Below are 24770 nucleotides of genomic sequence, written 5' to 3'. Positions count from 1 at the left end.
ATCCTCCAGAAATTTCGTGAAATCACCTGTTCATCGATCTTGAAGCGGTTTATGATACCATCAACCGCAAAGAGCTATAGAAAATCATGGACGAGCACAGCTTTCCCGGGAAGCCCACAAAACTAATAAGAGCAACAATGGACGGTATGCAGAATAGCGTGAAGATTTCTGGCGAACATTCCAGTTCGTTCGAATCCCGCAAGGGACTTCGACAGGGTGATGGACTTTCGTGCCTGCTGTTCAACATCTCGCTAGGAGGTGTCATGCGGAGAGCCGGGTTCAATAACCGAGGTACGATTTTCACAAGATCCAGCCAATTTGTTTGCTTTGCGGATGAAATGGATATTGTCGGCAGAACATTTGGAATGGTGGCAGATCTGTATACCCGCCTGAAACGTGAAGCGTGACAAAAGTCGGCCTGGTGGTGAATGCATCAAAAGCAAAGTACATGCTGATAGGCGGAACCGAGCGCGACAGAGCCCGCCTGGGAAGCAGTGTTATAATAGACGGGGATACTTTTGAGGTGGTTGATGAGTTCGTCTACCTCGGATCCTTGTTAACGACTGATAACAACGTAAGTCGTGAAATACGGAGACACATCATCAGTGGAAGTCGATCCTACTATGGGCTCCAGAAGAAACTGCGGTCGACAAAGATTCACCCCCGCCCCAAATGTATCATGTACAAAACGCGTATAAGACCGGTGGTCCTCTATGGACATCAAGCATGGACCATGCTGGAAGAGGACCTGCAAGCACTTGGAGTGTTCGAACGAAGGGTGCTTAGGACGGAATTTATTCGGAGATTTACCCAGCAACTTTTTCATGAATTTCTCCTAAATGGGTGGTTCCAGAGATTTCATCAGGAATTCCTCCAAGGATTCTCTCAGATATTCTTCTAGAGATTACTCTAAGGGTTCCTTCGTGTAATACTGCAGCATTTCTCCATATATTTTTTCTTGGAGATTATCCATGTATCTCTAGGGATTACTCTCCGGTTTTGTCATGAAATTTTTCTAGAGGTTTCTCCAGAGATGGTTCAAAGAATTTCTCCAGCGAAATGTATCAAGAGGCTTTTCAAAAACTTCTTCAGTAAAGGAGTTCCTAGAGCAATTGCTGCAAAAATTCTTGGAGGAATCCCTGGAGGAGTATTGTTTGGAAACATCTTTGGAGTGATTCATGTAGCAATTTTCTTGGCGATATCTCTAAAAAAATCAAAAAAATCTAGTAACAATCAAAATTTATTTTTGGAGAAATCCCTAGAGGAATTATTGGAGCAATCTCTGACGAAATACCAGTGGAATTACTGAAGAAATTGCTGTAGGGATTACAATAGGGATTATCTTGGAAGAATTTCTGGTACATTTCTGGAACACCTTCGAAGAAATTCCTTGAGAAATTTTTGGAAGAGTGTCTGGAGAAATGGCAGGTGGAAACATCGAAGATATTTCGGAAGGAATTCTTGATGGAATGTCGGGAGGGTTTCTTGAAGGAATTTCTGGAGCTATAGTTAAGCTGATCTCAAAACATGACTTACGATTTGTTGAATGATTTTGATTTGTTATATTATCGTGTTTTTTTTCTTAATTTGCCTAAAACATTTCCCTTTTATGTCCAAAACATATCGTGCGATGCCTCAATCCCCAAAGAGGCCCTCGTGGAACCTGTGCCAAGAGCTCTGGATTGGCCACACCTGTTCGTACCGACTTTTTCCTTCTTTTACTGACATGTTCTCCCCGAATTAGAACATTGATTCAAACATAAACGGAAATGTCCCTAAAAAGGCCCTAGCGGAACCTATGTCAGGTCTTCAGGAGTGGCCAAATCTGTTGATATTTAGTTTATTTCTACTTTATGGACATGTCCTTTCGAATTCATGAAGATTGAGATTTCGCACGGTATGTTTTGAACATAAAACAAAAATCTCCCCAAAGAGGACCACGTGGAATGTGTGCTAGAAGCCCTGGAATGGCCAAATATGTTCGTACTGAGTTTTTTTATTTTATTTACTGACATGTTTTCCCAAATTCATGAAGACTTCGCACGGTTTGTTTTGGACATAAAACGGAAATGTCCCTAAAGAGGCCCTGGTAGAACCGATTTTGGTGTTTCGGAGCGGTCCACTAATTCAAATTTTGTTTAAACGATGACAATCAATCAATATCTTACGTTTACATAAAAACATTGGTTTTGTAACTGCAATAAAAAAAAATAATCACATTTTTAAAATTTGGCACCCTTGTGGCCCCAGTAAAACCCGAAATATCTCCGGTATGTTTCCGAACCCCGCATTGTCCATTTATGACAAATAACTAGTACTTTTTTAATGTCAACTGAAGGTAGTTTCAATAAAATCGAATGGAAATAGACGAAATGGCAGTTATTTGAAAATGCCATGTCGGAGGTTGGTACCATAAAGGTTAAAATAACAAAAATTATTACAAAATATCCTCCACACTAAACAAAATTGAATAAAAATATGTTATTGTAAAAAAAAGTGTATCTCATTATGTTTTAAATCAAACAAAAATATAATTCATATTGTTATTTTCTGTAACCGAATTATAACAAATTTTGTAACAAGCAATTTTTTTCTATTTTTTAAACAAATTGTGTTATAATCATGTTTAAAATTAAACCAAATTTTAAACAGCCTTTGTAATTATATCTGATTTTATTTTTATTATGTTATAAATTCCACCATCAACCTGAAATGAGTCAAACAAAAATTGAACAAAATTTGTTATTTGTAACAAATTTTGATATAATTGTGCTACAATTTTGTTGTAATTCATTGGTCGGGTTCCTAAGCCGACGGATCTAAGGTTAAAGTCCGTGGCTACAAAGCAAAACCATGCTGAAGATGTCTGGGTTCGACTCCCGGTCAGTCCAGGATTCTTTTCGTGGAAATTTCGCACAATACACAAATGTGAAAATGGCGGCTTTGGCAAGGAAAGCTCTCAGTTAATAACTGTAGAAGTGCTCATTGAACACTAAGATGGGAGGCTTATGCTTGGTCCAAGTGTGGACGTTATTTTATTTATTTATTTATTTCTTTATTGGCTCTTCGTAACATAAGGCATTGCCTTTTAAATTGTTACAATGTGAAAAAGTAATAGGTTTTACAATAATTCTTGCGTGACTTAACTACTAATGTTCTCCTTACAAAAAATCACTACACATCTACTGAAAATATGATATTATCTCACTTCGAAAACGAGTGGTCGATTCACAAGATTTAATATTATTTGGAAGGTTGTTATAGTTCACGATGCCTCTTACAAAGAATGACTGACCGTAATAGAAGGAACTATGCCGTGGTACGTAAAAACTTCTTGTACGAATGCCTCTAAGAGGTGATAGTTTAGAAAATAGGAAGTTTGGAGCTTTAGTTTTAATTATTTTGAAAAGCGTCATACACGACCTCCATTTATAAAAATTTACAACCAAGCATTGACGTATGAAGATGCGAAACATGTGAAAATCTCGATACATTATAAACATACCTTACACACGCATTAAAGGCGACTCGTAGTCTATTGAGAGAGCTGATTGATGCATTGGAATAAATGAAGGCGCCATATATAAAGTGAGGGAGCAAAAATGTCTTAAACAGATGTTTTTTTGTTGGAATATCTAGGTGCCTAATAGTAAGGTTCAAGCGTTTGAGGGAACTGTATATTTTAAAGCACTGCGAATGTATATGTCCATCCCACCCAAGCGAATATTAAAATACAACTCCTACTAGCCTTGCTCACAAACTCAACTTCAACCCCATCGATATTCAAAGAAGGAGGACTTGGTGGAGATTTCAATTTGTGCAAGAGCATTGCTTTCGTTTTAGATGGATTGATTGGCAGTGAATTTTTTCGTGACCACTGTACGATCTTATACAAGTCGTGGTTGATCTTCTCAGCCATATTACGAATATCAATTGTCCCTCTGGAACATAGATAAACTTGAACATCATCTGCAAATAGGTGGACAGAGCAAAAATCAAGAACAGAAGGCAAGTCATTTATAAATAAAGAGAACAGAAGCGGTCCAAGAACTGATCCTTGGGGAACACCAGATATTATAGGTATAAAATGAGATAATATACCATTAGAAAATACAGCTTGAGATCTTTCTGACAGATAGTTCCTAATAAGATTAGTTGCTGATACACTAAATCTGAATGTAGTACTTAATTTGTTAACGAGTTTCCTATGTACAACACTATCGAATGCTTTTGCGAAATCAATCAGTAGCAACACAGTAATACCGCTCTTATCTACTGTCTGTGCAATATCGTCGTGAACTCTCATCAGAGCAGTTTCAGTACTATGACATTTTCTGAAACCTGATTGAAAAGGACTTAAGAAGTTCATTCTTTCAATGAAATCTGATATTTGAATCTTTATTAGCCTTTCAAAAACTTTTGAAATGGTACTAAGCAAGCTTATTGGTCTGAGATTTGAAATAGAATTTACACCCTGCTTCTTCTGCAGAGGAATAACTTTCGGGCGTTTCCATACAGCAGAAAATTATTGTATTGAAAACATGCTAGAAAATAGGAATAGCATAAGGGGCAATGATTCTGATAAACTTGATTGGAATGTTATCTAGTCCGATGGAATTTGATTTGATTCCAAAGATTGGATTAACAATTTCAGCATTCTGAACCGCCCTAAACTCGAAACCTGGTGAAACACCTCGAACGTATGAACCTTTACTGTTATCAATAGAAAAATTGGAACAAAAATAATCGTTAATAACATCAGATGAATGAGCACAATTTTGCGATGAAGACTTTTTATGAGATACTTCCAGACTTTTTACGTTATTCCACAATTGTTTCGACGATAGAGTCAAATTCAATCTTCTCCTGTCATAATCGCATTTGGCTTTGGATATGAGACCGTTAACACGGTTTCTCAGATGATTGTAATCTGCTCTATGCTGACTACTTCTGGTTCTTTTCCAAATACGATATGCTAGATGTTTCTTTAAAATTGAATTTGTGAAAAGTTTGTAGAATATCAGATTTGTCTTAAAACAAAATTAGTCTTAGTTAAAAGTAGTATCCCCCAATTTTTTCCTCTTTTAACTAAAAAATATTTTTTTGACCATAACTTCATGAATACTCATTCGTTTCCAGATCTTTTTACATGATTTTTAAACATATTGAGTACACAACGGATTCAATTAAAACTACCGAACAACACTATTTTTAGTGGGAAAAACAAATTGCTTCGAATTATTGATTATTTTTCGCCAGAAATTACTGTTTAACTGGAGTTTATGATTCATCTTGTTATAACCTCAACTTGAAAAATGCATTTATTTATATAAAATTTGTAAAATATTTTTGTTATAATATTCATGAAAAATTGCTTCTAACACCTTTCTCAAGGTTTAACAAATATGAAAAACCAGTTTTAGCTTAAGTATTAACGTTTAACTGACAAATATAAAAAAAAAATATTTTATTTTACGTTGAAAATTAATATTTTCGGGCAGTTTTGGCTAAATAAGTAAGTCAGAACACATTTAAAAACAATTTGTTGTACCCACGATTCAAAACCTAATTATTCTTAAAATGCATGTAAAAAGATTAAGAATCGGTTAAGTTTTCATAAAGTTACCAACAGAATTGATTTTTTAGTAAAAAGAGTAAAAATTTGGAGAAAACTACTTTCAAATAAGACAAGTATCAATTTTAGACAACTTTGATATTGGACAAACTTTCCACAAAACATTTTCAATTTTGAACGATGTTAAGACCTTCAAAATTGGTTGGAAAATAACAAAGTTATGAAGACTTCACTGAAGGTCATGTTTCATAACTTGAAAACTCACCTTCAAATCGCTTGCGCCACCTCTAATATTTTTGGCTCAATATTTTAGGTTTCCATTTTTATGTGATAAGAATTCAGAAGAGCACACGAACTTTTGGGTTTGGGACATTTCGAAAAATAAGCCGCACCCTAATGTGTATGAACATCTGCATAAGATATGTACCAGTTCCATCTGTAACAGGTTCCACGTTCCCTTGACCCTTGTGTCATGCCATACCTAAAAAAAAGGTCCAGGGTTCAATTTTCCGGTTTCATTTAAAACTAAAGGAATTAGTTTTAACCCTTAATGCAAATTAAGTACCTTTTTCTTAATGCATTAGGAACGTTAAATAACATTCCGTAACACAGGTTTTCGAGGTGCGTTACGAGGTAAGATCTATCATATTGAACTCTTGTTGTAGCTGTTCTTGTAAATATTTATAAGTTACAGTCAGAAGAGTAAAAGAGAGTAACACGCCACTAAGACCCACCTATTTGTCCTAGATGATGAGGAGATCTAAGTGGAAAAATGACTCAATGAGCATCTGAGGCTGGTTTCAATTCATGAGAAAAGTTCTTTCCGAGATCTAGTGTTTATCTTTCGCAATCTGGGAGATACGTGATTCCGAATCAGTGGAGTAGCAGACCTCCTACCTTCCAAAATAAGCTTCTTGTTTCAAGGAATCTATATATCTATATTAGTGTTATGAAACCTGTTCACAGTTACAAAAAACGACTATGAACCTTATAAGTAGAAGCAATAATTTGATACGCAAGAGTACCGATGCATGGTCAAAAACAGTATCATTCAGCCAGCATAGTGACCGAACCTGAATAAGGGGCGTGATTTTGAAAGTTCAATGGTGACAAACTATTTATTTCGAAATGTATAAATAGCAATATCTTTTTATAAAGAGGCTCTTTGAAGAATGATAATTGTATAAAAAATGACTGCTTCATTACGACATGCACTGAACAACAGTGCTGGAAAAGTTCGCATCACGAAGCAGCTCACGAGTGTATACCAACGCATATCAAACATCACAGACTCGGGAACTGGCTAGGTGTGAGTAAGTCCGCACCCGTCTGCTCGGGAGAACATGTCAAAAGAAGTAGCAACATGCTCGGGAGCGTTTACTCGCGAGTAATCGAGCAAGGTGTGATTTATTATGGTTTTGACAGACAAATTAATTGTATAACCATCATATCGACAGCAAACTACTAGTTTGTAGTCAAAAGCCCTTGAAAACCATAAATCTCGGAGGGGAAGCAGCATTTTTCCCAAAAGCACAATATGACTCTGAACAGCTCCGAACAGGTTCGCGAATCACTTTTTATCTTCAGTTACTCGGGAGCCGACAGATGCGAGTAAACCAGTGCTCTGACGCTCGGGAGCGTTTGGTTTTGTTTTTGTTCCAGTTCAGAAGAAATGTTCGTCACTTTCCATCACTGCTGAAAAAAGGACACGGGTATACCACAAAAGATCAGAGAAAACTGGTCGCAATGGTTCATCCCGAACTGAAACAGAAAAAAAGGCTAATCATAAACTTCGAGTTATTTTTGAAATTTAGTAATTTAGATATACCAACTATATTCTGCTTGTTTTGCTCTGCATCGAGCAGTTTTATATGATCATTATGCATCCTTCCAAAGTAAAGCAGTAAACCACCACTCGATAAGCAAAATTCTTCACGCAAGAATAATTCCTCCTTCTTTCACACCACCTTGTCACAATTCACAAACACATCGAAAATCTCGTGCCCTAAACTTCATCCCCACAGGGACTCTCCGGACAGCTATCGGATGCCGAACGGGAATCGTTGTGCAGCGTCACTTTCGGTTCCAGAGGAATATCCTCCGGAACGCAGCTGCCTATCGTGGGGGCAGTCATTGCCATTACCGTTGTGGCGGAAGTTATTCCCACTGTTGTCACCGTTGTCGTCATCGTTGGCATCATCGGTGGCACTCCTCCAAAAACGCCCGGTGGCATCCGACTGGTTTCTCGTCGATCCACTAAAAAGAGAGATAATGCGGATAATTGGTAAGTGATGGAATACTGCGCACCGCACGGTGTGCTGAAACGCGCATATTATCATCGTTGCATGAAGCTCCAGAAAAAATAGCAGTTTCATGCAAATTCGATAAAATGTGTGTTCTAGCAAACCGCGGCACCGTCTGAGAGTTGGCAGTGACCCAAATGTTGCGTTTTGAGATCATCGGTAGCAACAGTCGAAGCCAGCACCAACCGATATGTATCATCCTTACCCAAAGGAACCAACAGTTTCGGTTGTAATGGAAGCAATAAATCCACATTGCCGGTGGTGGGCTGCCGAGGCTGCAGGGAGTTCAGCTGGGGCACATTGATAAAGTCACCTAGGTGGGTTGAAACAATGGAAACGGAGAATGAATGAATGCGGGACACATCTCTTTCAATGAAGATAGAGGCAAAAGTTTATCTGATTAATTTGCGATGGTTAATCACCATTGCGGGGATGGACCAGCTCTTTACCTTGCTGCATGATGGAGGGTGGTTTCAGGACGGCCAATCCTGGCACCGAGGGACCCTGCAGGGTGAGTCCTATCACGTTTACGCCATTCACGTTACCTGAAACGAGCCGGATGGGAAGGATTTACTACGAATGATGCAACGATATGATAAACCATTGGATGATAAATGGGAGGTTTTTAGTGTTATCGAGTCGTGCTCTCGAGGGAGGCCGTTTGCGAAGTGTGTTTGGATGATCGTGTGATTCTATTTATGTAGTTTATCATTTTGATCCCAAAGTGACCGTCTGAATTGTCAACGATACATCACATGTCACCTGGATGAGCAGTGATAAGAGTCAATAATCTGATGACAGTAAAATTATATTGAAGAAACGATTTCTTCTTCACGTAGTGATTTCATCTTCGACTCAGATTCATAGCCATTGGCTTAAATGCGCAATTGAAAGAAAAACACCATAAGTACACTTCAAGATGTGTGTACTCGACAAGAACATATTTATTACTGATACTCTCTTAGAATAATTACTAGTTACATACTCTGAGCAGAACATGGACATTGCAGAATCAGATGTAATGATAAACGAATGCAAAAAAAGTGAAAAGTGCAGAAAATGCGTGAAAAAAGATTGAAACATAGAAAGGGATGCACATTAGGTATAGGTCATTAATTACGTAACGCTATGAATCAATGCCTGAGGGTGATGCAAATTACAAATGCAAGTTTGAAAATCCAATCTACCATAGCTTCATATGAATCCTAATAACAAAAATAAAAAACGTTTAGAATTTCGAAGTTTGTTGATGGGATTATGTGGAAAAAGTAAGAAATATTACTAAAACATTCTGAAATTGAAGAGCCCTTAGCGATGATATTTTTTTTAAATATTCATCATCATCATCATCATCATCAACCTCATATATTTAACAAATGTTTTAGTTGGCATATTTTCCTGTCCAATAAAAAAACATATATTATAAACCAAGATGTTTTTCGACTTTTTCTCTTCTCTGCAACAGCTTTTGCACAACTAACTGTAAATCGACCACTTGTAACAAAACAACACACGTGGTCGCTTTATGTGTAACAAGAGTAGAATATTTCCCTTTGTAATTGTTCCTACTTGGCAACTAACTGAAGTGGACAAAACGAGGTGATAATGCCCAGCAGGTTCAGGCACTAATGAGAGTGGGCCACTGTTAGGCAGAAGTTTTCTGGAGAAAGTGACACTACTGCTAAGGTAGCATGCAATGAGCCTCATTAGAGAACAAGGTCAACAAGCAGTAAAAAGTCACACTTGGCACTCATCATTTGCCTCTGTCAAAGGAAGATTCATTTATAAGTGCTTGCTTCACGGAATGCATGATAAAACATGCTTTTTTATGTGGAACGTGATTTGTGAAATGGGTTTGTCACTTTTATTAATGCTTTTTTCCGGTGTTTATTTTCAGCACGTGCTTCCCCAGAAACAAACCAATCTTCTTCGAATTGTGTTGAACAAAACATTCCAATGGATGGGAAAAATACTGTTGAAACGCTCGATTACTGAAGAATTTAATAGTATACTTAACTCAAAAACGTCCAAAATTTTACTTACACCTTTTGGACTCTTAAATAATTTCATAGCTGACTGGAAAACATATAAAACATACTTCGATAGTAATCTTGACAGTTACATTTTTTGCAAACATATTTAGATATTGATTATGATGTCAAACTCTGTACTAAGCCGTCTTCAGTGTAGTGTACTAAGTAGAGTAGAGTACCCCGGTGCAAGTGGAACCTAAAAAAGCTTCAATGTAGCATTCAAATGACAATGATTTGCAAATCCAACAGAACAGTCAAATTTTGGCAACACATTCGCTAGTGTGTGCTTGTATTTGATTAAATTTTGAAAACCTTAGAACAAAATTTCAAAATGAGCCATTAGGCGCAGCTACCTCGCTAGTAGGGGCAAGTGGGATCCATCCAGCATTATGCGTCGCTACACATCAGTAAATTAACCATTACAATAACAGTATTATCAAATCATAGAAATTAAATTTGAGTACTAATGTGCGTAAGGGATCAACCAGGTAAGAAAACGTTTTTTCAATGGTATGTCACATCGCACTAAATTTAAACTGAAATTCCTAAATAAAAACGTAAGAGGAATGAAACATGTTCAAAATATATATACACTCCCGTGCAAAAGTTTGGGTTCACCCCCTAAAAACCATACAAAAGTGTTCTGACCATATCTCTGTGATTACACGTCCAATTGAAACTCTTTAAGAGCCAGTTCGCGAGAACCGCAACCCCCTTTCCAAGGGAAGTTGTATTGATGTTCTCCGATCAGGCTGAAATTTTCAGGGATTTTTCTTCTATATAAGAGATGATGTTTTGCAAAATATTAGATTTTTATATTAGGGGGAAGTGGGACAAAATGACCCCCAATGATTTCATGTCACTAAACATGCAAAATCACAAAAACTGATATAACTATAGTAAAAGTGCACGGATTATGTTGAAATTTGGCATGAATACTCTACGTTATATAAACTTTGAGATTGGCATGGTATATGGATTTTGAAAGTACTTCAAATCGAGAAAAATGAGTTTTTCATAAAAAAATTAGTGATTTTCAAATCGATTTTTTTCCTACCAACCGAACTAGGTAAAAAAACTAAATATGACGTTTTGTAGGGTAACTCATGGGCTTTCATTTGAGGTGTAATCTAGATATGCCGTTTCAAATTTTTTCGGGGTAGTGTTTGAACTTGAGCCATTTTGCGAGTACCGCAACCGCCTTGTCTAGAGAGGTTGTATTGATGTTCTCCGATCGAGCTGAAATTTACAGGAGTTGTTTTCCTATATAAATGAAGATATTTCGCAAAATTCCAGATTTTTATATTAGGGAGAAGTGGTACAAAATAACCACACATGATTTAATATATAAAAATATACAAAATTAATTAAACTGCTATAATAGCGATAGTAGGGGCCCAGATAGCCGTAGCGGTAAACGCGCAGCTATTCAGCAAGATCAAGCTGAGGGTCGTGGGTTCGAATCCTCCCGGTCGAGGATCTTTTCGGGTTGGAAATTCTCTCGACATCCCAGGGCATAGAGTATCTTCGTACCTGCCACACGATATACATATGCAAAAATGGTCAATCGGCATAGAAAGCTCTCAGTTAATAACTGTGGAAGTGCTCATAAGAACACTAAGCTGAGAAGCAGGTTTTGTCCCAGTTGGGACGTAACGCCAGAAAGAAGAAGAAGAATAGTGATAGTAAAAATGCACGAATTTGTATGAAATTTGGCATGTTTACTTTACGTTATATGAATGATCATTTTGGATAGAAAAATGTTTCAAATCGAGAAAAACCTGTTATTTTGTAAAATTAGTTGTTTTTTCAAATCGACTTATTTTTGATCAACCGAACTAGGTTGAAGTTTTGTATGACAACTCAAGGGCTTTCATTCGCGGTGTACCGTGATAAATCAAAATCCGGGCGGTATGAGCAGCGTATTGAGGCCTCTTGTCGGTAGTTGTAATACAGATTTTATCATACCGTGTTGCCGCTGCCGTATCTGAAAGAAATGTCACTTTCTTGCAAAAGTGATGATGTGGATAACAATAAGTCATTGCACCAATGTTTTCGTTAGCAGCTTCAGCGGGTCAGTAGTAAGCGTTGTTTCTTCTTACGCTGTTCGGATGGGAATCAACTACCGCATTTTTTTAATTTGGATAATGTTTAATGGGTTTGATTAGGAGGGTCACATGTATGTGTGTATGATGGTATGTTTGCTAGAGATCAATTTGTAAATAATTGAGTTTAGCTTAGTTTAGACTGACTGCTCATATGGCTGCTATGAGACACTGTACTGTTTATATATTGAATGGAATTTTGACTTTTACTAGTCTCGATGTTTGCAAATTTCTCGAAAGAGTAAAAGAGTACAATCCGTTTAAACGGTACAGTAGTTCTTGTGATTTTGTGTGTTTTCCGACACAAAAATATTGGGGGTCATTTTGACCCACTTTTCCCTTGCAAAAAGTGTTGTTCTGCCAAATGGGTTTCTTTTTGAATAGTAATAAACACATATTGTGTAAGCAATGTTTGTGATTTAGTTGTTTGGACAGGCATGTTGGTGGTTTAAACTGCAATCATTACTGATTGGTTCAATGAACGACGCACAGTATTGTTCTTATTACATATTACTCATGTTTTGATGATGTTCAAAGTATTATTCCAGTTTTATTTGAAAATTTTGTACTTACGGCATCGAAACATACAATTCCAATACAATGTCCAGATTCAAAAACATTGGGCTCCAATTCCGGACAGCCTCTTTTTACTTTTTCAAACCATATTTACAGCATATATTTTCAATGTGGTGTCACTAAACTTTTAAACTATAACTTTGTGTATTATTATGTTACAATCACTACTGCTGCGACGATTGCCTCCATCTAAGCACCCCTCGAACGCATGGGAGAAATGTCAAGTGGGGGAATGAGAATTGAAAAAAATTCCTTCTCATTGTTGATTGATCAATGTGAATGCAAAATCGTTTATAAGCCATTTTATGAGACGTTTCGAATCATATGGTTTCCGTTTGTTTACCAGCTTTGAAAGTTTCTGGCGGGTCGATTTATTTACGTTTCTTCTAGCGTTACATTTGGAAGGAGCTTTTTCAACAATGGCGCTGGTGGCAATGCAACAAAGTTTCTAATTTACGCATGTAAAATTGAAATCAGCAAGCAAGGAAGGTATTTTTTATCTACAGGTAACATGATACATGTAAACCGGGTAGAAACATGTGCTGAAAGAGACGGGGACGTCATCGCCAACAAAAATGTGACCAGCGCCATTCAGATGTCACGCTAGTTTTTTGAACAACAACAATGAGCGGCCCGCCAGAAAACGTCATTCGAACGTCTCGTAAAATGGCTTATGAAGTGAATTACAATTTATATATTATTACTATATGCTTTTTAAAACTGAATAATTACAGATAGCGACCTGAATTACCCTATGTTAAATTTTAAAATTGGAATTTCTTTGCCTAGGAAGAGACCAAATGTAAGTAATAAAAATATGCTATACGATTATCTCTAACCAATAAATTTATACCTTTGAGCTGATCTCATCTGGGACATTGATGAGTTTGTTGAACAGACCTCCGAAAGGCCAATACTTCGTAATAACTACAAAAACAGCTATTTTTTCATTCAATATAGTTGTATAAATGTTATCAATTTAGCATTTTATTGGTATATATTATCAGAGTGTCCGGATATTGGTACCGTCCGAATTTTGATTCACTACGGTACACCGCGAATCAAAGCTCCTGAGTTTCCCTACAAAACTTCATATTTAGTTGTTTGAACTAGTTCGGTTGACAAAAATATAAGTCGATTTGAAAAAAAAAAACTAATTTAAAAAAAAAAAAAACAGATTTTTTACCAATTTGAAACATTTTTCTAATCCAAATACCATGTTCATTTTGAAGTTCATATAACGTTAATTAAACATGCCAAATTTCATGCAAATTCGTTTATTTTTACAATCTAGAGAACCGAACACCCGTTTGAGCTGATGATGATGATGATGATGGTCCCACCACATACCCCTACAAAGGTTTGAGCGAGACGATATATCTTTAAGATAATTAATTATGATCAATGTTAACCAGATTTGCAAACAATAAACGGTCTGATTATTTCAACAGATATAAACAACATTACAAGTTCCCATACTATACAGCAAAAAAAAAAAAATGGTGAAAATCTGTTGGTCTCAACCACACTTTTCATAAGTTTTAATAGTGATCAAGAAAGTTCAACAAAATACAAAACATTGCCAGAATTGATAACCCCGCCGATGATGTCAAAACTATCGGAAACATTTGCATTTTCAAGAAATTTCCGACATTCAACCAGAAAACTTACTACTAATGCATGGCATCCACCAACAGCATTAATTCTCAATTCAAATAATAAGTAATCAAACAGTCGTTTATACCTGTGTACCGCGCGCGGGACTCAAACCTCCGTAGACTACACATAAAAAGGAATAAATCAAAACTACGTCAATATATAAAAAATCCATCATCATCATCGAGGCGAACATCGTAGTTTATTAGTGCCCCAATAATTATTAAACATATTTTACAATATAGTCAATACAAAATATCCGTTAGTCAAAACTTCGTCAAGATACAATATTAGTCAAGCACAAAAAAGTTAACATGTAGCTGTTCAGAAGGCAGCTTTGACGTGTGAAATACATAGTCTCTTAAACTGTGATAGAGTTGCAGCACGTTTGATGTGTATAGGCATCGAATTGAAAACATTTATTCCTTTAAAAAACAAAGAGTTTTGTGAAGCACCGTACAAAAACTGTGGTGTTCTTAATTCAGTCGCGTTTCTAGTATTATATCTGTGAATGTCACTTCCTCTTTCAATTCGATCACACAAATGTCGAGGCAAAAAACCGTTAATTACTTTAAAAATGAACACCATCGTCAAGAATACAATTCTTTGCTTCACCGATAACCACTGAAGAGCATCTAATAAGAAAGACGAGGAAGTGAATCTGTTGCATCGCAAAATCAAACGCATTATTTTATTTTGCAAACGCTGCATTCTCGATATTTGTGTTTCATTTGCTAAAAACAAAATGGAAGCGCAAAACTCCAGATGTGGAGAGATGATTGATTTGTACAAATGTATTTTACTAGCAATCGTTAAATCGTTTTTTAATCGGCAGAGTATTCCATACTTCTTGGCTATTTTCTTGATAACATTGTCGATGTGAGCGTCGAACTTTAATCTGTCATCAATAATCACGCCAAGATATTTAATTTCGCGCACGCGATCAATTGTCTCATCATCAATTTGTATTGAGACGTCTATATTTGTTCGATTCCGCGATATCAACATAAATTTAGTTTTACTTATATTCAATTTCAACTGTTTGTACTTCAACCATCTACTCAGAGAACGTAAATCTGCATTCATATGTGCAACGGCATCATCAAGATTTTTAGCCGCAATGAATATCACGGTATCATCTGCAAAAAGATTTATGTCACAAAAACGTAAAACTCGTCGCATGTCATTTATATACATAATGAATAAAACGGGCCCTAATACACTCCCCTGTGGTACGCCAAGGCTGTTCACCACGGGGCTCGAAACAGAATCATTGAAAGCAGTCCGTTGGGTTCTATCAGTTAAATAGCTCTCAAACCATCTATATGCAGAACCCGAAAATCCAAAGCGCTTGATTGTTCTTAACAACAAGGGCCGAGAAATCGTTTCAAAAGCGCGTTTGAGATCCAAAAAAACAGCAACAATCGTATCTTTACGCTCTACGTTTTCTTTCCACTTTGCCAACACCAGGTTCAATGCGGTTTCACAGGAATGACCTTCCCGATATCCAGATTGCTCTGGTATTAGCAAATTATTACTATTTAAATATGCTAACAGCTGGCCTTTTACAACAAGTTCTAAAATTTTCTCTAATGTGTGCAACATGTTGATGGGACGAAACTCTTCGGCTTTAATCGTCCCAGCAACTTTTTGAATAGGAATCACAAGTGATTCCTTCCAAACTTGTGGCACGTGCCCAGTTTGTAACGATTCATTAATCAGGTCCAGCAGATTGTGGCCGATGACATCAAAGCAATCTTGTATTACTCTCGCATTAACGTTATCTACGCCAACCGTTTTTCCCATAGAAAAGCAAATATTTCGTAGGTCTTCCAACGTTATTGGGTGAAAACATTCAAATGTGCAATTATTGTTAATCGGCTGTTTTATTTCGTCAGGTTCATCTACTAACTCAATGGATTGGTTAATCGATGAAACACTGTCCACAAAATACTCATTAAATTTACATGCTATCACTTGTTCTGATTCTTCTAATGTGCCATTGAAAGTTATGGACCGCGGTTTACAATTACTAGGTTTTAACAAGGATTTCAAAATTTTCCATAACTCTTTGCTGTTGTTTTGATGCTGATCAATTTTCCTCTGAATATACTCGCAACGAGTTTGTTTAACCATTTGCGAGTATTTATTACGCGCGACCTTGTACCTATTATTATTTCTACGCCATTTTTTGTACAGTTTGTCCCTATTGCGTTTACAACGCAACAAATCCAAATTGTACCAGCTGTTCGAATTTTTCAACGAAACAAATTTATATTCGACTAATTTATTGGAACAGGTTTTTAAAACATCAGTTAGAACAGCTGACTTTTGATCTAACGAACCGTCGTTTGTATGAAAATCAACACTTCTTTCGACAAGACTTGAAACGGCATGTTTTGAATACTTTTTCCAACACTTTAATTTTACAAAGTCACTTTTATATCTACTATTGTCATCAATATTAATAACTAATGTTTCATGGTCAGTTACTTTTAAATCAGAATTTTTAATAACACTAACAGAATCCAAATTAGAATAAACGTGATCAATCAAAGTTTGACTATGTCTGGAAATACGTGTATAAATATTTACCTTTTGTTTTAAATTAAAAAAGTCAACTAATCGTTTCAAATGATTCGAATTCGAATTGTCACACCAATTAATATTAAAGTCACCAGCAAGAACATTTAATTTACTACAATCTACAAACATCTCAAGCCAGTTTTCCAAAATTTCAATAAAACGCTGGTCACTTGAACTGGGAGAGTGATACAATACACCGTAATTACCCATCTTCATGCCACGATCAACTGCGATGCCCAAGAACCAATTACCATCACAAACTTCGTTCAATTGAAGCCTGTACTGAACTGATTCTTTGACATAAATAGCAACTCCGCCAGTGTGTCTCGAATGTGATAAACATACAGCCACATTATAACCCGGAATACTATATTGATCAAATGCATCTATGTCAACAATATGCGTTTCTGATAAAAATACTAGATATGGACGTTTTTCTTCTACAATCTGACGTAATTCAACGTAGTTTGTAGATAAACCGGCTATATTTAAATACAAGATATCGAACTGATTCACATTACTACTGGAACTTGGTTGCTATTCATTGAAATGTAGGCTGCTCTTTTTTCTTTGATACAAATTCTTAAAGACTTCACATTCATAACTGAATGCTCCGTGGTTGACGTCCAAGTTCATTTTACGTTCTTTATTCATTTTTATACAATTGATACATTTCAAAACAGTTGACGTACATTCGGATGTCTTGTGACTTCCACTGCACCTACAGCATGCATCGCAATTTTTACAATTCATGCTCATGTGCCCGAATTCTCCACATTTGAAACATCTCAAAACACTAATCTCTGGAACAACACGACACCGATCAAATTTAACATACACTTGTTCCGCCGTTAACAAACAACTATGCGTCTCTTTGTCAACTTCAATAACAACATTGTACTTTTTGTACTTGAAATGTGGATTTTCATACATCCTTATTACTTTGACTTCATTTATCGCGATGTCTTCATTCTGATCTTTTAAAATCCGAATGAATTCATCGGAGGAAAACTGATCGCTCATGCCCTTCACTAAAAGTCTTGGCACCGATGAGGGAACAACAGCGTTGTAGTTTTCACCCAAATCGCTTTGAATGCCATCTTTCACAACATTAACATTGTATCCTGTTGCACACTCAGCAATAATAGAGCCATCTTTCCCGTGTCTAAAGTTACTTATTTTGTGTTTTTTCGGATCCAATTTGTTAATCAAAATTTTTCGAGTATCCTCGCTACTCTGGTTGGACTCTTTTGGCTTGATCACAATGACCGGACGAGCCTTACGAGTCACTTGCATTACATCATTCGCAGTGCTTTTCTTTTTTGTACTCTTATTCCTAATTTTAATCCCAGCATTACTCTTGACAACATCCGCGAAACTAATACTTTCAACAAAAACATCATCCGACATAGCGCAAACGTCTTCCTGAACCTTACGTTTCTTGCCTCTGGGAAGCAGGCTCGGCTCCGATGCCGTACTTGATGTACCGTGCTTATCATTCATTGCAACTAAATTATTATTCGAGTTAAATTCAAAAAATGAACATTTCATACTTTCCAACTCTTTGCTCACAGATTTTGACATTTCAAAAATTGCTTTATCCATGGTACTATTTAGACTTCTCACCAATTCCTCCATCCCGATTTTTAACGCGTCGTTTATCTGAGCAGCAATTTGCTCCCGAACGCCACTGAACGAATCCGAAATAGAAGAAATCTTCTTCATCTCTTCTTCGAACATTCGCTTAAGCTGAAAACTTAATCGATTGGTCACCACCAGCGAGTGACCAATCGATTAAGTTTTCAGCTCAAACGGATGTTTGGTTCTCCAGATCCGTGCTCTTGAAAATTTGAGGTTTGGCTTCGATTTATCTTCACCTTAATTGATTTTGTATGTTTTTATATATTAAATCATTAGTGGTTATTTTGTACCACTTCTCCCTAATATAAAAATCTGAAATTTTGCGGAATATATTCTTTTGCATAGGAAAACAACTCCTGTAAATTTCAGCTCGATCAGAGAACATCAATACAACCTCTCTAGACAAGGCGGTTGCGGTACTCGCAAAATGGCTCAAGTTCAAACACCACTCCGAAAAAAAATTTTTTTTCGAAAATTTTTGAAACGGCATATCTAGATTATACCTGAAATGAAAGCCCATGAGTTACCCTACAAAACGTCATATTTAGTTTTTTGACCTAGTTCGGTTGGTAGGAAAAAAATCGATTTGAAAATCACTATTTTTTTTATGAAAAACTCATTTTTCTCGATTTGAAGTACTTTCAAAATCCATATACCATGCCAATCTCAAAGTTTATATAACGTAGAGTATTCATGGCAAATTTCAATATAATCCGTGCACTTTTACTATAGTTATATCAGTTTTTGTGATTTTGCATGTTTAGTGACATGAAATCATTGGGGGTCATTTTGTCCCACTTCCCCCTAATATAAAAATCTAATATTTTGCAAAACATCATCTTTTATATAGAAGAAAAATCCCTGAAAATTTCAGCCTGATCGGAGAACATCAATACAAGAAGGGGTTGCGGCTCTCGCGAACTGGCTCTTAAGCCGCATTCGAAAGGCAAAGAGTTATTCTTACTTCGTATGTATTTTTCCAAAAACATTTTTTGAATTTTGTATACTAAATTTTTCCATAAAGATGTGACATTTTTCAAAAAACACACTGAAAAATCATATCTAATCTCCTCAGCATTGGATCGACCAAAATTTTAAATCAAAGTGTCATTAGAATCATTAGAAAAAGGTCTATAACGTTCCACGTTCTGTCGAGTAGCTTGCAGCAGCATTACTGCCCGCGCTGCGTTCTTTCTACACTCCTCGTCGAATCAATCGCTCCTTCGACTCCGTTCAACGTACCCAACAATGTTCTCGCATCCCGAGCAGAAGAAAATAACTACTGAATACCAAATTGAGGTATTCCATACCAGATAATTTCCAATACTTAATACCTAAATGAGGTATGAATTAGCCCTGCATAAGAGGTAAAATACCTCAAATAATATCTCAAGCATATTCTACGAACACCAAGCTTATAACTAGATTAGGTATTGTAATACCTCAATAATACTTGATGGATTTTCATATAAAAATGATTTTTTTCAATTGTAGTTCAATACCTCCAGCAGACCTCAATAGCTGTTTAATACCTCAATGAAGTATTTTTAATTGTTTTAAAGATTTTTTTCAATACCATTATAATACCAAATTGAGGTATTGACAACTGAAAAATACCTAATTTTGGTATGATACCAAAAACTGGTATGCATAAGTTATTGGGGAGTTATTTGTTCCTCCTCGGGATGCGACGTTGATTGTTGTTTTTATTGTACTCCAGCAGTCCTCGAGAGGGGTTTCGGCGAACGAATCCTCTTCTGGCAACGTTTGTTCGAGATGTTGGGCGTACTTGTGTGGCGACATTCAGCTGCTTCAATCGCTTAGGGTCATACCGAGGCGGATGTCGCTACCGTAGGTTGTTAACGACGGATAGTTTTGGGTGCAGCTCTGCAATTACCAAGTAGTGGTCGGAGTTGTGACGATAGGTCCTGACGTCGATAATGTCGGAGAAGAGCCGTCCATCAATCAGAACATGGTCGATTTGCGATCCTGTTTGCTATGGTGATCTCCAGGTGCATCGGTACGGAAGGCTATGTTGGAAATATGTGCTACGAATGGCCATATTCTTGGAGGCGGCGAAATCAATCAATCTAAATCCGTTCCCGTTCGGTGGGCGCTGAACTTTGTAAGCGTGTAGGTGGACGCTGAAGCCGTAGTGCACAGTTTAGCTTAGAGTCCTTCTCTGGCACTCGGAAGATGATCATGCGCCCCTGACATGGGGAACAGACGCTGTTGTGAGCCGCTCCTAACATGGAGTACAGACGCTCCAGGTTTGCAAAAGCAAGCCCTCCCCCCACTTCCCTATCAGCATACAACCAGAGTTCTCACCGGGGTTGGTTACTCGATTTTCCCTTAGGTTACTCGTACCCCGGCCAGTACCGAGAGGATGTAGGGATAGGAGTTGCTGGACAGAAGGCTGAGGACCACACAAAGAGGTCTATTTTATTCCTGCAGGTACGCGAGTTACCAATGGTACGCCATGCCCAGCCATTTACCGTTCCTACGACAAGACTTCATTAATGCTGAAAATAGCCACTTTTATACACACCCACCCCCTCGTAAAGCTTTTTGTATGAACATTCTACAAATTTTGTATGTGCCGTAACATAAAACCTCCCACCCCCTTCAGCGTTATGCCATTTGTGAATAAGCCCCAAGCTGAGAAGCCAATCAGGGAATGTCCTTAAAATATCAATAGATGCCATGTTTTGCTTGAGCTTGTGATGAAATCCTTGAGGCTGATGCTCACCACCGCCATCGATTAAGGGGTTGAAAAGAAAGGCCTGCATAGAGGTAGTTGAGGAGGGGAGCACATAAGTTACATAAGGCTTAGAAACACAGTTTGGGATATGCTGTAGAATTAGCTTCTTCCACGCTTACCAATTTAAAAAAAAAAAACGAAGCCAAACTTTGACATGCAGCTAACTAGGGTATTCTGGGCATTTAGGCGTCTGTAGAAAAAAGTGAGAGGTTGTTTCCGTTGACGTTGGATAACGTAAGCTTCTTCTATTTCCTGGCTTGAAACCGTCACGAACTGCCGGTAAAAATTCACTGATGCTGCGAAAAATAATTTGCATCTTGCGGCATTAGACAAAACTTTACCCTGGCTTTGGCAATGACGGCGCATCACAACGTAAATTGGAAAACACGCGAACGTAGCAACGACTTCAGGCCTTATTTTAACAATAGACAGCACTGCAGCAGCGTCCTTGGAAACATTCTAAATTGGATTGATCAATTATTCAATACTAATCAGATGCTATTAGATGAGTTATAGCAAGTATGATGTGAACTCTTTAAGAAATATTACACAAATAACTCTTTAGTACACATTTGTTGGCCCTGAAAAGTACCGATTGAATTGTTGCATTCGAGTAACACGGACACATTTTGACGACGCATAGTTTGGAATCCTCCTCGCCCGATGAGGTTTGCGGTGGCTATGACGAAGGGCGCTTCAACAAGCGGTTTTGGCTGATTTTCTTCAGCCATCTCGTACAAATCTTGCGTAAGCGCACCGATTCCTGCAAGGCCGATTTTGGAAGCGCGAGTCAATGTATAAATCTTGAGTGGTCTCACAAACTGGACGCTGGATTTATAGCAGCTTGATAATTGTTAATTTTGTTGGAATTTTACAATTTTTGGTAAAATTTTAACCGCAAATCACTGAAAATTTCACCTAAATATATTATTTAATTCAACGACAGTTCTGTTGCTGTGAGTATTGCCAGTAATGTTGCGCTTCACGGTAGAAATATGTACAAAACTCTTTCAAAATTAAATTGTCGTCCTGAAAAGGATGGTTGGATGAGGATATCGTTGCTCAGCTTTAGTGGATTCATTCAGTGGTTGTTTTGAATTCTGGTGTCGGTGCTGGGGGCGATTTAACCTCTGAATCCGTACAGCGCACGGCCCTGACACTTCAGAGCGTAGCCGACAGCATTCCGGATAACTTCAGCACCGCGGGTTTCCTCGTAAATGAGACCGGAGGTACGATTGACACCGCCACGGTGAGCCAGATGACGGATGCGGGTTTGGTGGTGATGCAATGGATGTTATCACGCAAAACATTGCGATGACGCTTGGCGCCTCCTTTCCAGAGTCCTCTGCCTCCCTTTTCCGGCCATGTGAACTAATTATGACGGTCTGTCTTCGGCAGCGATTAAAACAAAACTGATGCTCGGCCGCCGGCACGGGTTGCTTTTATGCGGTCGCGATGTATGAGTTCTTCTTAATCGCTCGCTGTTCAATGTTCGTCTCGCTCGCTCGCCCAGCATGGGCAAATTAAATCATTCGTTTGTTTCTATCAATCTATTACCAAGCAAACTGCCCATAAGTCCACTGGTGGAAAGAGGCTCCGCGCAAGCAGCTGGTCACGAAAGTCACTGAAGGAGTCAAGAAGCCGTATCGCTATTGGCCAGGAACGGTCGCTCTGCGTGAAATCCATCGCTACGTTGCGGTTCCAGAGCTCATGGCCCTGCAGGAAGCGAGCAAGGCCTATCTTTGAGGCTACCAACATGTGCGCGATCCACGACAAACGTGTCCCCTTTATGCCAAAGGACTTCGTATCCGTGGCGAATTGAAGCACAATTTCAAACAAAACGGCCCTTTTCAGGGCTAAAACAATGCATTCCACGTACCGTTTTGTCTCAAATTCCGAACAGACTCATATTCCGAACACTCGGATTTTGTATGGCGATTTGGTTGAAATGTTTCGGTGAAATATGTCACCAAATAACAAGGAAATGGCAGTCAATTGAAATTAAATTTTAACGTCTTCAATATAATTTATACCGCGGGAGTAGTGATGGTTCTCTAGTTTGTGACCAGTAGAACAAGCTCACATAAATTTATTTGCAAAATTATTCATTTGAATACGATTAATTCGTGCTGTTCGGAATTTGAATCAAGGTGTTCGGAATATGAGACAGAATAAACACAGTGTTCGGCATTTGAATCAAAATGTTGTTGCATACTTTTACGTAAAAACAAAACTAAAACTAATTAAATCAACATTATTGTTGGTACACTCAAAAGCTAACAGTTAGACTTTGTGTAGAAACTCAAGTTTACACAAATATCAGCCAATTTATATCAATCAGATGCATTTGAAGCCACTGTTGGCCTTAAGTGTTCGGAATATGAGTCAAAACGGTAAATGAGTCACAACCAGAGACATTTCATCTCTTTCTATTAATTAATTTATTTATGTACCGTTTTGTCTCAAATTCCGAACAGACTCTTATTCCGAACACTCGGTTTTTGTATGGCGATGAGGTTGAAATCGATTACAAATCAATTTAATCATCTTCCAATCTATTTTATACCTCGGGAGTAGTGATGATTCTCTAGTTCGAGACCAGTAAAACTAGCTCAATTAAATTTATTTGCGAAATTATTCATTTCTATACGATTTATTCGTGCTGTTCGGAATTTGAATCAAGGTGTTCGGAATATGAGACAGAATAAACACAGTGTTCGGTATTTGAGTCAAAATGTTGTTCCATACTTTTACGTAAAAACAATGCTAAACAAGTTTAAATAAATATTTTTATCAGCACACCCAACAGTTTACAGTAAGACATTGCGACGAAACTAAAATGTTCATGAATATCAACTAATTTATGCCCACCAGGTGCATTTGAAGTCCCTGTTGGCCTTAAGTGTTTGGAATATGAGTCAAAACGGTAATTGCCAATTATAATTTCAGATAATTAGTTTTCAACGAAAGTAGGTGGCGGTAGTATTTTTGCAGTCTTCTCTGTGTGCGTATTTGGATTCGATCGGTGGAAAATTCTTATAACTCTTTCAATATTAAATTGGTTGGTAGAAGTCACCGTCGATCGAACTGGGTTTTCATTCCATTCTTAGACAGAAACACACCAAAAGATTACCGAAGGTGATTGAATTAAAATGCGGTCGTGCGCATGCACGTGGAGTAGAGTTTGGTTGGCTTTGACTGAACACGAATAAAGAGAAGTATGAAGAATACCGAAAGGAGCGTTTCCATTTGAATGACGAAAGTGGCTAGGATGTCGCGCAATGATGTATGTGTTTGGAATACACAAGAACAATCTGCTTTTCTATGAAAAATAAGACATGCCTCGATACTTACCAATTTTTCAATTGTTTAGTTATGAAAATCAATAGCTTTCATTGTTGGAGTTGATTTGCAGAAAGACTTCCAACCGATTGGTGCAAGAATCCTGAAAATCTATCCGGGCGTTGATCGCTCAAAAAAGAATTGCGGAAAACGTGAGTTGTCAAAAATACACCGTGAACTACCATCGCGTTA

At 37.5% G+C, this 24770-nt stretch overlaps 1 protein-coding gene across 2 annotated transcripts in view; it reads right to left on the bottom strand.

The window, feature by feature from the left end:
* Positions 1-7228: 7228 nt before the first annotated feature.
* LOC110677026 (potassium voltage-gated channel protein Shaw-like) overlaps positions 7229-24770 on the bottom strand; it is a 319054-nt gene continuing 301512 nt past the window's right edge. For both annotated transcript variants that reach the window (XM_021847454.1, XM_021847452.1), the window contains exons 11-13: positions 8328-8423; positions 8084-8191; positions 7229-7831 (exon numbers count right to left, since the gene is read on the bottom strand). In XM_021847454.1, the coding sequence (XP_021703146.1) occupies positions 7581-7831; positions 8084-8191; positions 8328-8423 (455 nt within the window). In that variant the 3' untranslated portion in view covers positions 7229-7580. The remainder of the gene's footprint in view (positions 7832-8083; positions 8192-8327; positions 8424-24770) is intronic.

This window comes from Aedes aegypti, chromosome 2, assembly GCF_002204515.2.
Source record: "Aedes aegypti strain LVP_AGWG chromosome 2, AaegL5.0 Primary Assembly, whole genome shotgun sequence".
Taxonomy (NCBI): Eukaryota; Metazoa; Arthropoda; class Insecta; order Diptera; family Culicidae; genus Aedes; species Aedes aegypti.
Note: the sequence above shows the minus strand (reverse complement) of the source record. Positions and strands in the feature narration are given on the sequence as shown.